Source organism: Rhamphochromis sp. 'chilingali' (genome assembly GCF_963969265.1).
Source record: "Rhamphochromis sp. 'chilingali' genome assembly, chromosome: 7".
NCBI lineage: Eukaryota > Metazoa > Chordata > Actinopteri > Cichliformes > Cichlidae > Rhamphochromis > Rhamphochromis sp. 'chilingali'.
Genome location: NC_137934.1, coordinates 32154637 through 32170768, shown reverse-complemented (window position 1 = coordinate 32170768; position 16132 = coordinate 32154637). Strand labels below are relative to the sequence as shown.

General features: G+C 42.1%; 2 protein-coding genes across 6 annotated transcripts in view; one reads left to right on the top strand and one right to left on the bottom strand.

Moving 5' to 3' along the window:
- LOC308399117 (uncharacterized protein) overlaps window positions 1-16132 on the bottom strand; it is a 198574-nt gene that overhangs the window by 113929 nt on the left and 68513 nt on the right. The window lies entirely within an intron of this gene.
- LOC308399103 (uncharacterized protein) lies at window positions 111-15142 on the top strand. Of its 5 annotated transcripts, none has more exons than XM_080886092.1 (4): window positions 111-391; window positions 540-6741; window positions 11180-11268; window positions 13656-15142. In XM_080886092.1, the coding sequence occupies exon 2, from the start codon at window positions 687-689 to the stop codon at window positions 6378-6380; it is 5694 nt and encodes a 1897-aa protein (XP_080742218.1). In that variant the 5' UTR covers window positions 111-391; window positions 540-686; the 3' UTR covers window positions 6381-6741; window positions 11180-11268; window positions 13656-15142. The 5 variants fall into 5 exon arrangements, with proteins under 5 accessions (XP_080742218.1, XP_080742221.1, XP_080742217.1 ...); XM_080886095.1 differs by having other exon boundaries at window positions 111-6299; window positions 6562-6741; XM_080886091.1 differs by having other exon boundaries at window positions 111-6741.

Sequence of the window (16132 nt, the reverse complement as noted above, 5' to 3'; positions counted from 1 at the left end):
TTTAGCATTTTATACATATCCTTAAAAATCCAAAAAAATCTGTCACTGCAGCAACCCAACTAATCTGCATTTGTATGTGTGTGTTGCCCTTAAGGCGTTTCTCTGAATAAATAGGTTCATAAATTTGAAATAAATAATTCTAAAAAGATTTGTCATTAAAAATTAATATGTGTTGTTAAAATGAATAATTCATGTTGTATATACGTTTTAGTTAAAAGGAAAATATCGCTAAAATGTATTTCCTGTTCTGGCGGGGCACTTCCGGTTCCGGTCAAGCACTTCCGGTTTTGGTCAAGCGCTCGGTTTTGCTGAGAAACAGGCTCCTCATGTTAAAGGCAGTATGGAGATGTAATCAAATGCCATCTACTCCGAATTATCAGGCCGGAACGCCGTAAGTTACTTTATATGACAGTTTGTACAGATAACTTTGGATATTAATGTGTATTTGCTAACATGAATGTTTTAGTGAGAGTAATGCACTTTATTGATGTAAACATGCTTCTGCCTGTTGAGATGGAGTTTATTTTCTGTCATTTCAGTTTTTCACCACATGTTCATGGAGACAATTAAACAAGCTGCAACTAAACTCCAGGGTCTTCATTTGTGGTTTAACTCGGTGTCACCAACATCCTCGTTGAAAACACTACAGTGAAAAAGGCGGCTACTGGTGATTCATCACGGTCAAAATGGCATCCAGTAACAAGTCTGCACGCAGTTTAAGGACCAGCCGCTCATCTGGATCAGCAGTAAGCGCTGCCCATGCTCGAGCTAAAGCAGAAGCTGCCAAGGTGAGAGCATGCTATGCAACAAAAGAAGCACAGTTGAAGGTTGAAAAAGCTCAAAGCGAACTGGAAAAGGCAAAAATAGATGCAGAATTAGAAGTGTTAACATTACAGAGGGAAGCTGATGCTGCTGTAGCTGAAGCAGAAGTGCTAGAGGAAGCTGAAGCTATACAAGAAGAACCTGAGAGTAGAAAATCTCCATCAGAAAGCGTAAAATTAGAACGTACAAATGAATATGTACGATCTCAAATGGAGACCAAGCTATCTCCCAGTCCACAAAAATTACCAACCACTTCTTGCCCCCAAGCAAGTTCACCCAACACATTTGTAACGTGGCATCCCTCTGAAGAAGGCAATTTAGAGCCACAACCCATCAACTCTGAAACAAGACTTACCAAAGATAATATTGCTGCTCTAAATAAGCCCAGCCAGCTGAAAGGTGAAACAAAACCTAAAGTGGAGAAACAAAATACCTCTCTCAACCCATGCGGCTCACCATTCATACCTCAGCATAACTATAACACCACGGCCAGCATTTTAAATCCAGCAGAGCCCTTTGCCCAATACATGGCACGTCGAGATTTAATAATCTCAGGCCTTTACCAGTTCGACGATAGGCCAGAGAACTATAGAGCATGGTGCTCTTCATTCACCAGTGCAACAGCTGAAGTCCAACTCACCCCCATTCAAGAGCTAGATCTCATGACAAAGTGGTTAGGGAGAGAGTCAAGTGATCAGGTGAAACACATACGTTCAGTATATGTCAACAACCCCACATTAGCTCTATGCAAAGCATGGGAAAGACTGAATGAATGTTATGCAGCATCAGAAATAATCGAAAGGTCACTTTTCCAACAGTTGGACAGTTTCCCCAAAATAACAGTCAAAGATCATGTCAAGCTTCGTGAACTAGGAGATTTACTGCAAGAGATTCAAGGCGCTAAGGAAGACGGCCATCTGCCTGGTCTACTCTATCTGGACACTTCTCGTGGAATCAGCCCAATCGTAGACAAACTCCCATATGGACTTCAGGAGAGGTGGATGTCACACGGCTCTCAATATAAAGAGAACAACCAAGGCTGTTTCCCACCTTTTGAGTACTTCTGTGAATTCATATGTAAAGAGGCAAAGAAACGCAATGATCCAAGTTTCCAACAGCAAAACTTAAAACCAGAAAAACCTTTTGCAAAAAACTTAAATTCCAGCAAGCCAATTACTGTACACAAAACATATATTTCTCCCCCTAACAAGGACTTTAACCGGAACTGCCCACTACATAACAAGCCACACCCGCTCAAAAGATGCAGAACATTTAGGAATAAAGCACTGGACGAAAGGAAGGCCTTCCTCAAAGAGAAAGGATTGTGCTTCAGATGCTGTTCTTCAGATACTCATCTTGCGAAGGAATGCAAATCTTCGGTAAAGTGTTCTGAATGTGACAGCACAAGTCACGATGCAGCCATGCATCCCGGTCCTCCACCACAGACCAGCAAGGCTCCACCTCCGGCACAAGAGAATGGCGGGGAGAGAGAAAACAGTCATGACATGGTTGATGTCACAACAAGCTGCACAGACGTGTGCGGTCCAGGTCAGTGGGGACGTTCATGTTCCAAGATATGTCTCACATGGGTGTACCCTAAAGGTGACAAAGACAGAGCTGTTAAGGCATATGTAATACTAGACGATCAGAGCAATCGTTCTTTAGCCAAGCCTGAGTTCTTCGAACTTTTTGACATTAAAAGTGAACCTTTCTCCTACAATCTTAGAACATGCTCTGGTGTTGTAGAAACATGGGGTAAAATAGCTGAAGGCTTCCATATCGAGTCACTGGATAGGTCAGTGGTGATCCCTCTACCATCGCTCATAGAGTGTCAGGACATCCCTAACAATAGGAATGAAATCCCAACTCCCAGCGCAGTGCTACACCAGCCGCACCTCCGTACCATAGCAAAGTACATCCCAGAGCTAGACCCTAAAGCCGAAATACTCCTGCTACTAGGGAGAGACATTTTACAGGCACACAAGGTCAGGCAGAGAATTAACGGCCCCCATAATGCCCCCTTCGCCCAGCGCCTAGACCTAGGGTGGGTTGTAGTTGGGGAGGTCTGTCTGGGTAATGTCCATAGGCCTACAGTCAGCACCCTGAAGACAGTCGTTCTGGAAAATGGCCGCCCTACAGTTTTCAAACCATGCAGTAGCCTCCTGCAACTCAAAGAAATGCCACACACAAACAGGCCAGGTAAAGCGCCCGAACAAACTCTGGGTCAAACAGTTTTTAACCGGACAGATAACGACAACAAACCAGCTCACTCAATACAGGACACTCTCTTTCTAAAAATGATGGACAATACTATGTACAGAGACGTGGACAACAGTTGGGTCGCCCCACTTCCATTTAAGGAACCCCGCCAGCAATTACCAAACAACAGACAGCAGGCAGCCACGAGGTTCTCCTCCTTAAAACGCACCCTTAATAGGAAACCTGAAATGCGGGAGCATTATGTGGCCTTCATGGAAAAAATCCTCTCCAATGGTCACGCTGAGGTGGCCCCCCCACTGGAAAAGGGAGAAGAGTGTTGGTATCTTCCAACATTTGGAGTCTACCACCCCCAAAAACCCAATCAGATCAGGGTTGTCTTCGATTCTAGCGCCCAGTACTTGGGTGTCTCTCTTAACAGTGTCCTCCTTACTGGCCCTGATTTAAACAACACACTTGTCGGAGTTCTTCTCCGCTTCCGGACAGAAAGTGTTGCAATCATGGCAGATATACAGCAAATGTTTCACTGTTTTATGGTACGCGAAGACCACCGCAACTTCCTCCGTTTTCTGTGGCATAGGGACAACAACCCAAACAACGAAGTTGTCGAGTACCGGATGAAAGTCCACGTGTTTGGCAACTCAACATCCCCCGCTGTTGCCATTTATGGACTACGCAAGGCCATCAGAGCAGGTTCGAAAGACTATGGTGCAGATACAGTAAAGTTCGTGGAGAGGCACTTTTACGTAGATGACGGCTTGATCTCTGTCCCCTCTCCTGCTGAGGCTATAGACTTGCTTCAAAGAACACAAGCCTCACTCGCTGAATCCAACCTACACCTGCATAAGTTCGTTTCCAACTCTCAGGCAGTTATGCAGGCCTTCTGCCCAGAAGATTGTGCTCCTGTCATTAAAAACTTAGATTTAAGTGGTGAAGAGACACAATCCCAGCGAAGCCTTGGACTCATTTGGGAAATAACAAGAGACACATTCACTTACTCAGTGGCCACCTCAAGCAAGCCATTCACTCGCCGTGGCGTATTGTCCTCTGTCAATAGCGTCTTCGATCCCCTGGGCCTATTGGCACCCATTACAATCCAAGGAAGGGCCCTACTCAGAGAGCTTACTTCAGAATGTTCAGATTGGGACGTACCCCTTCCAGAGGACAAACGAAGCAGATGGGAAACATGGAGAAATTCCCTTCAGGATCTAAGAGAACTACATGTTCCCAGAACCTACACATCCACCTCACTAAGTCGAGCAAAGCGAAAGGAACTGTGTTTGTTCTCAGATGCATCTACTAAGGCCATAGGAGCTGTGGCCTACTTAAAGGCAGTTCAAACAGATGGGAAGGTTGAGGTTGGGTTCATAATGGGCAAAGCAAAACTAGCCCCCCTGTCAGAACCTACGATACCAAGACTTGAACTATGTGCAGCCGTCTTGGCAGCAGAAATGGCTGACCTCATCCAAGATGAGTTAGACTTAGACTTTGATGCAGTGCATTTCTATACGGACAGTAAAGTAGTGCTTGGCTACATCTGTAATGAGTCAAAAAGGTTTTACACATACGTTCACAACAGAGTACAGCGCATTCGCCAGTCATCAAAGCCAGAACAGTGGCATTATGTGCGCACAGAGGAAAATCCAGCAGACCATGCGTCTAGGTCACTGTCGGCATTCCAACTAAAAAAGTCCACCTGGTTCACCGGACCACCCTTCATCCACCGTCCTGCCGCAGAGACAACACAACTGAGTGGAAGGTTTGACCTGATTGAACCAGATAAAGACTCAGAAATTAGACCAGAAGTAAAAACTTACGTCACTCACCTCCAAGTACTCATCTGTAAGCGTTTTGAGCACTTTTCTACTTTTCAGTCTTTAGTCAGAGCCATAGCAAATCTTATCCACATTGCAAAGTCCTTCAATGGGACTAATCCAAACAAAAAATGCAAAGGCTGGCACAAATGTCATCTGCCTCAAACTCCAGAGGAGATTGCTCAAGCAAAAACTGTCATCTTCAAAGAGACACAGAAGGCATACTTTGAGAAGGAACTTTCTGCCCTTGATGCTGGCAAGCCAATCTCAAAACAGAGCCCCCTCAAGAAGCTCAGCCCAATGTTACAGGACAGTCTCATTTCTGTTGGAGGCCGACTCAAACACGCAGAAATTGAGAGTGTTGAAAAGAGCCCAGTAATTCTTCCAAAAAACAGTCACATCTCCCTTCTGCTCACTCGCCATTATCACGAGCTAACAAGGCACCAAGGTCGTCATCTGACGGAAGGAGCAATCAGAGCTGCTGGGCTGTGGGTTTTAGGCGGCAAAAAACTAGTCAATTCAGTAATCCACAAATGTTTAACCTGCCGCAAACTACGTGGGAAACAAGAACAACAACTCATGGCGGACCTACCACCTGAACGCCTAAAAACTTGTCCTCCTTTCACCTACGTCGGCCTTGATGTCTTTGGACCGTGGTCCATAACAACCAGGCGTACCAGGGGCGGAGTAGCTGAAAGTAAGCGGTGGGCCATCATGTTTACCTGCATGAGTTCGAGAGCTGTGCATATTGAGGTAATCGAATCTCTGGACACATCCAGCTGCATAAACGCCCTCCGCCGCTTCTTCGCCCTGAGAGGCCCCGCCAAACAGCTGCTATCTGACCGTGGCACCAATTTTATTAGCACTTCAAAGGAACTTGGAATGGATAAATCACTCCAACAGTGCCTAACTGTCCAAGGCTGCAGTTGGGAGTTTAATCCACCACACGCATCCCACATGGGAGGCTCTTGGGAGCGCATGATCGGAGTCGCCCGCAGAATCCTGGACTCCATGCTACTACAAAATAAGGTTCAACTGACTCACGACGTGTTATGCACACTCATGGCTGAGGTTACAGCCATAATAAATGCAAGGCCGCTCGTCCCAGTATCCTCTGATCCAGAGAACCCCTTCGTCCTATCCCCTTCAATGCTCCTTACGCAGAAATCTTGCCTCCTATCCCCACCTGGAGACTTTTCGGATAAAGACCTCTACAACAAACAATGGAGACGGGTCCAAGCCCTTTCCAACCAGTTCTGGACACGCTGGAGGCGAGAGTATCTACCCACATTGCAGCAAAGGCAGAAATGGACCGGGTCGCGCAGAAACCTCCAAGTTGGTGACCTGGTTCTGCTCAAGGACAAGCAGGTTGCACGAAACAGCTGGCCCATGGCCAGGGTCACTGCCACATTCCCAAGCAAGGACGATCGAGTAAGGAAAATTGAGGTAAAGATATGTACTGAAGGGTGCATAAAGACATTTATGCGACCAGTTACAGAAGTTATCCTCCTCATGCCAAAGGACTGAATGCATAATGTTCGTTTAGCATAGTGGCCTCGAGAGGCCAGGCGGGGAGTGTGTTGCCCTTAAGGCGTTTCTCTGAATAAATAGGTTCATAAATTTGAAATAAATAATTCTAAAAAGATTTGTCATTAAAAATTAATATGTGTTGTTAAAATGAATAATTCATGTTGTATATACGTTTTAGTTAAAAGGAAAATATCGCTAAAATGTATTTCCTGTTCTGGCGGGGCACTTCCGGTTCCGGTCAAGCACTTCCGGTTTTGGTCAAGCGCTCGGTTTTGCTGAGAAACAGGCTCCTCATGTTAAAGGCAGTATGGAGATGTAATCAAATGCCATCTACTCCGAATTATCAGGCCGGAACGCCGTAAGTTACTTTATATGACAGTTTGTACAGATAACTTTGGATATTAATGTGTATTTGCTAACATGAATGTTTTAGTGAGAGTAATGCACTTTATTGATGTAAACATGCTTCTGCCTGTTGAGATGGAGTTTATTTTCTGTCATTTCAGTTTTTCACCACATGTTCATGGAGACAATTAAACAAGCTGCAACTAAACTCCAGGGTCTTCATTTGTGGTTTAATTCGGTGTCACCAACATCCTCGTTGAAAACACTACAATGTGCATGTGTACTTTCAGTGCAGCAAATGTAGGCTACTTAATGTGCTTGTTGCCATTTTACTCTGACACTATAGTGGGCACTGTAGATTACTCTAGAGCAAGCTCACATGAAGGCTACTGTAGAAGAAGAAAGCAGACAAAGCCAAGGCTAGCAGTTTGTTATTAAAAACTGTGCTGTGGATGTGTTTGTGCTGGCAGTGATTTCTGTTCATTTTGTTGAGGCTGCTCCTTCGGTCTCCATAAATATGGAGGTAAATGCATAACTGTTGTCAAAGGGGGTATAAAAATAGTTGGGCTGTGTATGGTTATAGTACCATAGATCTAGATATTGGGAGGCTTGAGTTTGTTTTTGTGGAAACTCCCAGCAAAAATAATGGAAGTGATTGTCAAGCTTCCACCTGTGAAAGGTTTCTAAGGGAGCAAATGTGCAGATCTGCATTGTATTGATAAAGAAAACATGTCCTGTAGTTACAGGAACTAATAGCTTTTATTTGCTGATCCGGTATCTGATGAAATAAAAAACATCCCGATCATTGCCTAAGCAATAATACATAATACATAATGTATTATGTATTATAATACAGATAATAGATAGCCTCCACAAGGGAAATTATTGGGTTACAGCATCAGGATAAAGATTAACAATAGTACAGTCCACAATAAATAAACAACATAGTTAAAGTGCCACAGACGTATAACGAGAGAAAAGTTTTACATTTACAGCAGTGATGAAAAAATAACAAAGAAAATACAAAATAAAAATGAAGTTAGTTAAATAAGAGTACAAACTAAGACTGACATTGTGCAAAGTTGGTTGGCTGTTGAAACTCAACTGAAAGTTGTGTTATATTTTACAACCTGAATCTACACTTGTCATAACAACATAGCATTACATAGTAAAATACACAGTAATGAAGGGATTTAGATTGGCAGTTAAGCTCTTAAAGTAGAGCTGAAATGAAAATGAAAGAATTAAATTGATTTTCACAAGTTTTGTAATTGCCTCCCAATGTAGCTGGCATCCACACAAACAGGAAATCAAATGAACATTCAGTGTAGTTCAGGGTCTCTCTGTCTCTCTCACACACTCACACACACACACACACACACACACACACACACACACACACACACACACACAGAGAGAGAGAGAGGGAGAGAGAGAGAGAAAGCGTGCCATGTACAATTACAGAATTACAGCATCTTGGAAATGAGACATGACAGAGTAAGGATGCTAGTAATGTAGAGAGCTGTTTTCTTTCACTCAGCTCTCTCTCTCTCTGACACTCACACGCACACACGTACAGTGCCATCCCATAATGAAGTGTCTCCCGTGCGTGTGATGTCAGTGACACAGGTTCCATTACCTGACCTGTCACCACATTGCCGTGGTGACAGCCTGTCAGATACTGTTTGGTTGCTATGAGGAGAGGCACAGGAATCCACATGATTCAATAATACAACACTGATTGGTTTAGCTTTTGGGAAATGATGCCTATTCCCAAGCACGGCAGTATTTGAACTTTTATTCTTCTCATATTTCAGGCTATGAGAGCTGAATTTGAGTTTTTTATTATAAACTAACTTCAAAAGCACAGAGTATTTTATACAGTAGTTTACTGTTTTTTGGACCTTAAAAGCTACTGAAAAACTAACAACTACTATTCCTTGCGTTTATAAGTATAGTGTACTTGCTGTATCAGTACCATTATGGCTGAATACTGTAAGGAGATAAAGGAGATAAATGCCTCTGCTCACAGAAAGACACTGCACAATTTTATGTTTTTTAGACAGTTTTTTTCCATCAAGTAAGACTGCTGAGCAGAATTATATTGGCGCAGGTCTCACTACCTCATGCAGGACGTAAGAAGTATGCATTACAACTACAGCAATATTACTACAATTATAATACTAAAAAAATATATAATCATAATAATGTGTTCACAATATTGTCAGTACAAAGTTATAATAGCACTGTGCAAGTATATGCACGAATTAAAAAAATTCAATTCAGTATGATTCTTTGATGTTATTTAAATTCTTTTGCACTTACAATTTGTTGTTGTGCGTTTATGATTCACTTTCAATGATAAATGTAACATCCAAAAAGCTAGCAATGGAGAACCATGATTGAGGCTTGGCTTTCATCTTCATGATGGCTGATCAAGCACATTTCCATAACCATAAAGCGCAAGGGTTAAAGGAATAATAACAAACCTGATATATTTTTATAGCTGAAGGAAAAAAAAGGAAATTAATCCAGCGTGCAAGGACAAGAGCATGAGAAATGTTGTTGTTTTCAGATAAAACTACAGTTTAAAACAGATTGAGGATATTACAGTAGAACATTTATTTCCCAGTATAACTGCAACAACACAGCTGCCAGTATTGTTCTGTAAAGCACAGCTTACAATACTTTTACAGTAAGAAAAACAATTAAGATCAGAGTAGGTACACTGTTGAGTATGCTAGCAAATCTAGCTGGCAGAACTTTACTGTTATTTAATGGAAAGTGGGTTTTTTTGAGAATGGCTAATCTGATGTGCTCCACGGGTGTGCTCTGTCCTTATGAATTGCTGAGATTATTGTGATAAGTGAGTAAAATTGTGGTAACAGTAAAATTATTTGTTTCTCAGAGGTGTAATGCAAAAATAATTTACAGAAAATGAATTTCCGATTTCACTTGGCTAAAGGTCACAAGATGAAACGTGTAGTCTCTGAAAGAAAAAAAGACATACGCACGTGTATATATGTTAATATTTATGCTGCTCTGATAGGAAATGTGTAGTAAATACAGACACAACAAAGGGAACTGATCACACAGAGCTGCAGAGTATGAAGGGTAAATGAGCTTCAGATAAGTGAGGAGGAGGAGTTTTGGTTCCATTCAGTTGAGCTCTACAGTGGCTCTTGTGTGTTCTTCCCCACCGCAGGGAGAAAATAAGAATAATTGATTTCACTGTTTTCTTCTGGTGTCAGATCTGCTCCGTTTATCATCATCAAATCTATCTCTCTGTCCTTCTCCTTCGCTCCAACCCTCTCTCTCTCTCTCTCTCTCTCCTTGTTTGTTCTGCTAATTAACTTTATTACCCTGATAGCTCCCCACTGCCTCTGACAAAAACAATTACCATCTCTTCCCCCTCCACCTCTTTCTCTCCTCTCCCTCATCATCCTTGCTCTTTCTCTTTTGGCAGAGAGCACTAATTAGTCCTGAGGCTTTGCTGCTGCTACACTTCCTATGTGTCGTTCTGCCTCTCTTAGAGGCTTTCAACATTACTATCTAACTATCAAGACTCTGTAAGATCTTCTGAGGTGAGAAAAAGTCAAGACCAAAGACAGTTTGTGGGATTAAAACAAACACGTTTTAGTAATATATCTCCGTTCTAATACATTTTCCTCTGGATTTAATGCATTTTTATATATATACATACATAAAAGAACATTAGAATTCGAATAGAATAGAACAGAATTCGACTTTATTGTTATTGCACATGTCACAAGGCAACGAAAACAAAGGCTTCCTGCATTGCAACTATTCCTGAGCCCTTTTTTTTCTTTTGTCTAATCCAGTCATAAAGGTGGGTGATGGCATTATTTCAATATATGTCAAAAAGGACTGTGCGCACCGTTTAGGGAGACATAACAGAAACCAGCCTTTCAACAATACTGAAATTAAGGTTAGTTTCTTAAGGATAAGGCCAAGTTTTACAGCTTCCATTTACACCTGGCTGTGACCTTGTCACAATTCAAACCACAGTCTGAATGGTTCATGTCTTACATTATGGTGCTGTTATCTAAGACATACAGACACAAACTGTTAACAGGTCTCAAAAAGGCCTGGATGTCATTTCTACTACATCTTTTAACACCTATTTAATGTAATCTTTGTAATCTTTTAGCACCTATTTAGGATCCATATTTTAAAAAAAACTTTTTGCATGTTGAAGGCATTTACACATTTTTCTATTAGGCTGTCCATTAAGCTAAATTTGCATGAAACTAAACTATGCTCTGCATCTCTCACTGTCTGTTACTCCCTCTCACGTCTGTGTCATGTCCTGGCAATCTGTCCCCCTCTCTCGTGCTCTCTCTCTCTCTAGTTGCAGACAGGATAGCATTACATTGTCAGTGGTAATTTAACTCTCATCTGTCTTCACTAATTATTGTCACATTCATCAGATTCATCAAGGCAAGAGGGGCTCTCATGGGGATTGCACCATTTGCCGTTAATACAGCATCAGCTGCTATTAGGTCCGGGAAACTGAGAGGTGAGTGTGTGTGTGTGTGTGTGTCACTAGAGGGACAGCGTGTATTCATCTCTAATTAGACCAAGCTGTGTGATTAATTATACAGTCCGCCTTTTTTACTCCAAGGCCTGAGGATGGTGTTGTTGATGGGAGGAGAAATAAATATAGAAGATGAAAAAGGGGGGGGACAAAGATGGAGGGAGATCAGACGAGGAAAAGAGAGGGAAAAACAGATGGAGATGAAGAAGTGAGAGGTGGTGAGCAGAGGAAGGGATGCTAATATGAGGGGAGGGAAGAGTGGAGAGAAAGAGAGGAAAAGACAGTTAGCAAAATCCAGAGGGAGAGAGAAGAAGCGAGAGAATGGAGCAGAGAGGTGAAGTGTTTTGTCATGTGCTCTCAGCATAATTCCCACCTGACAAAAAGGCCTTGAATCAGGGGGGAAATTGCAACTTGTCACCCAGCAAATAAACTGCCCTGATAACTGATTAATAACGCACACCTGGGACAGCTGCACACACACACACACACAGGCATACACACACTCTCACACGCAGATGTAGGCACATGCTGAGACACACTTGTAAACAGAGAAAGAGCCAACACATCATCAATGCATATGCAAGTACTCGCACATGCTGATGATTGCACTTACCCTCTGCATGCACACACACACAATTATATGCATTCAGATTGTGAATTTGGAGCCAAACTCCAAAAAGAATCCCACAAATTTCAGAAAAGCAACTTCCATGTTAGAAAAGAATTTTAAGTTTCATCAATCAGAACAAGAGAAACATTTTTATGCCTTTTTAAAAAATGTTTACCCATTATGTGAACAGCACAGGTACACACCCTGGTTCATTAGTTAAACTGTACTATTATGAATTTCATGTTATAATGTTATGTCATACATGATACTTTAAAGGTGCAGCCAGTTGTTTTTGAGTTCATTTAACAGAAATAGAGAACATTTTGCTCATTAATATATATTGACTCATGTGTAACTGTCGTCCAAACCTACGCTTACTTATCGAAAATGCAGGGAAGCAGGTGCTAGTTTGTGGAAGCCACCATGTTGCCGCGCCATTTTGAATACAGTGGCAGACAGACACATATGCAGTACTTTTAATTTAATGGATACAAATAGTTCTTTCAGTATATTCATCACATTTCCACATTATCGTCTTCCTCTTCACCTCAAACCTCTCCTGAACTAAACCATGTTTATGAACAACTAAATGCTCACAAACATGGTTATTTATTCCCAAATGCACTTACTTACTGTCAGCAGATTAGATGTCAGCTGTTTGGACAACAAGCCAGTTAATACCAACGATAGCTGGTTATAAGCTAACGTTATAACAGGTAATATTAGGCCCGTGTGTCCTGAAAATGCTCCAATAAACTTTGATAACGTTCTCAAATACTATGGGCAAGTTTATTTGCCAAGTGTCCCAGTTCAGCAAACTGAGATTCGCTTTAAAGAAAGTTTCACTGACAGGGTTGCTGGAGCCTATCCCAGCTGTCACAGGGTGAGAAGTGGGGTACCCACTGGGTAGGTTGCCAGACTCTCATGGGGCTAGCACAGAAAGCCAACTAGTATAACAAAAACACAGTCACATTCACACCTGCATCAAATTTGGTAGAATTATCGGTGACTCTAATGGTGGTGTCAGGACACTAACTCCAGTTTTGTGGGTGAAAGTTTTTCCTTTGGGATCAATAAAGTCTTCCTGATTCAGATTTCATCCACTACAACCTCATCTTAATGTGAACTATCCTCTTTGCACTTCTTCTTCTACTACTGGATAAGACACGCTACAGAATCACACAATGCCAAAATTGTTATGTAGCAGGAATAAAGCAAATTAACATCCACAGCTTAGATGGAAAAATGTAGTGGTGTTAGCAAACCTGAAAACATCTATGTGTATCGTTAAAGTGTCTGCATGGAGCTGAAATTTTAGGGTCACTTGACCTTTGCACTAATGTTAAAAAGAAAAGGCCACAGATCATTTTAAATGATGTGTCTGTAAGGGAAGGCATAGACGATGTAATATAGCACCACCTGAGCAAGAATAAGAAAAATCTGACCAGCCACTCCCCAGAGACAAAGACAACAACAATGGAAGAGAGAGAATTCAATTACAGACAGATAAAGGATCAGCTCTATTCCTTCCTTTTCCTGAGATCACACACACACACACACACACACACACACACACACACACACACACACACACACACACACACACACACACACACACACATATGTGTCAGTCAATATTGGCACACATTGACCCACCCAGGAAAAGCCATTTAGAGTGACATCTACTCTCAGTGTCTATTATACCCTTACACCTTTCTCTCTGTCCTCATAGCCCGGATGTGTTTCTAAATGCTTGCAGGTTCCTGGCCTGTGATCTCCACTGTGATTGGACAACAACAGTGAGACCAAAACGAGGCCAGGCCAGGTCATGCTCAGTGCCCCCATACTCTCACACTCCCTTCAGCGCGCACACACACACACACACACACACACACACACACACACACACACACACACACACACACACACACACACACACAAAGACTGCAAAGCCATCTCCTCCAAACAAAACCTCTTCATCTATAGCACAAAGGAGGCTCTCCCGAAAGCCTATCATTTTCACTGGCACTGGGTCGAACGGTGACGGAGCGAGGGAGGAGGAGGAGGAGGAGGGATGAAGGACGGGAGGAAGGGGACAGTGTCGGAAATTGGATCAGAGCCGAGTGTTGTCATTTGGAGTTTTATCTGCAGAGCCTGATGCCCAAAAGGTCATCTGACATAATGGCTGATGAATTTTAAAAAAAAAAGAAAAAACGTGCTGAGCAGGATTTTCATTTGCAATTTTCAATTTATCCAGACGGAGCCTCTCGCCCCCCCTGATAACCGTCTCCAGCCTGTCAGCGCTATCGCACTGCCTGTCACAAACATCAAGCAGCTGTAGCGACCAGAGAGCGACTTAGACAGAGATGGAGATAGAGAAAGGGAGACAGGCCAAAGGACAGACAAGTGGTGACGAGACAGATACAGCTAATCCCAAATAAAGGAAGAAAAACAACAAATGGATTACCATTAAGTAGTAATATAAAAGAGAGAGAGAGAGAGTGGCAGGCGTGGAAAAGGTCAAGGAATGAGAAACATGAAGTCTGTTTCACCACCTGATCTGCAGCTGTCAAGCACTCACCAGCACTACTTACCCTTATTTAAGCAGCATCAGTTTAAAAACGATTTTTCACATTTATTGTTTCACATCGTTGATTTTCGGCGAATGACTGCAGAGTCAGACTTTCATGATTGGCAAAGAGCCACAAGGGTCACAAGGGTCAAGTGAAGGTTCAGACCTCATGGTTTGTTGGATTTGGCGCTCCAGCACCAATGAAGCACTATGGGGTGAAAGTCAGTTACAAGTGTAACCTCTTAAAGACAGCAGGGAGAAAGTCATCACAATGATACGTATAAAACATGTTCGACTGAGGCAGAGGAGTGTTGATGACACACGTCTGAGCAGCTTTTGGAGTTTTTTTCTTTCTCATCACCAACCGGTCGCGGCAGATGGCCCCGCCCCTCCCTGAGCCTGGTTCTGCTGGAGGCGTCTTCCTGTTAAAAGGGAGTTTTCCTTCCCACTGTTGCCAAGTGCTTTCTTAGAGGGGGTTGTCTTATTTGGGGCTTTATCTCTGTGTTATTGTAGAATATTTTTCTTACAATATCAAGTACCTTGACGCATGGTTGTTGTGATTAGGTACAATATGAATAAAATTGAATTGAACTGAATGTTTTTACTGAATTTCATTTCATTGAAAGATGACTCTTGTCACACTGACCTTCAAGTTGTGTTTTTAAATATTTCATTTTGTAGCCTTTGTTAGATCACAGTATCAATCAGCCTTAATAAAAAGGAGAAAATCACTACTTATTAGTCTTTAAATTGCTCACAGTGGTCTTCACTTTCAATAATCTTGAATGGTAACAAGTGAACATTCGAGCTGCCAAACTGAGCAGAACCTCTGTTGTCAACTTTCATGTATGTAGATTAAATATTGTGTTGTGTATGTATTAATGAGTTTGTAAGGCTTTGTTTGTTTGTTTTTTCCAAACAGTTGTGTTGACCAAAAGGTCGCCCAGGGGTTGAGGGTGATGCAAGCTCAAACCCTGGGCGACCTTTTTCAATCACCTGGCAACTGAACAGATCATTTCTCAGAAGGCAAACTGTCTCCAAGCTATCACGGTTTAACTCAGACTGGCTGCAATCACTTGCAGACAGATTGAAGAAAGCTTGTAAATAACTGCCCTCTCAAATCTAAATGGTAGCATGTTGCAGTCAGTCTGAGTTAGTTTGTGCTGATGAGATTAAGTGGTTGCCAAGTTGTAGTATTCTGTTTTTATTGCTGCATAAAAGAAGAATTGCAGACTGCTTGTGATATTTTGCTAATGTTTGTGCAAAATGACACAAGACACAAAATCTGTGAGCTTCTGGCTGAACTTGCTAAATTGAATTTGGCAAAGTTTGCAATTTTCATCAATTTATCTCAGTTAAGGGACATATTATCTGTAGATTATAGTATATAAGTAGACTGCCTGTAAATGCAGGCTTGACCCCGTTTATTCACAAACTGAGAGCAGGCTGAATCTGTTTTATGGCCGTCTTGACACACCAAAGTTCCTCTCAAGATAGCAAGAGCTGCAAGTGGTCACAGGGTCCCTGTCTGTGAAGCAACCAGTTCAAAGGCAATAAGAGTGCAAGTTCAGTGTGCATGGTCACATTTTTTGGGGGTTTTTTTGGTTGTACCATGTTCTCTGGTCACTGTTTTCCTTAGTGTGCAATTAGCATTAACAAACATT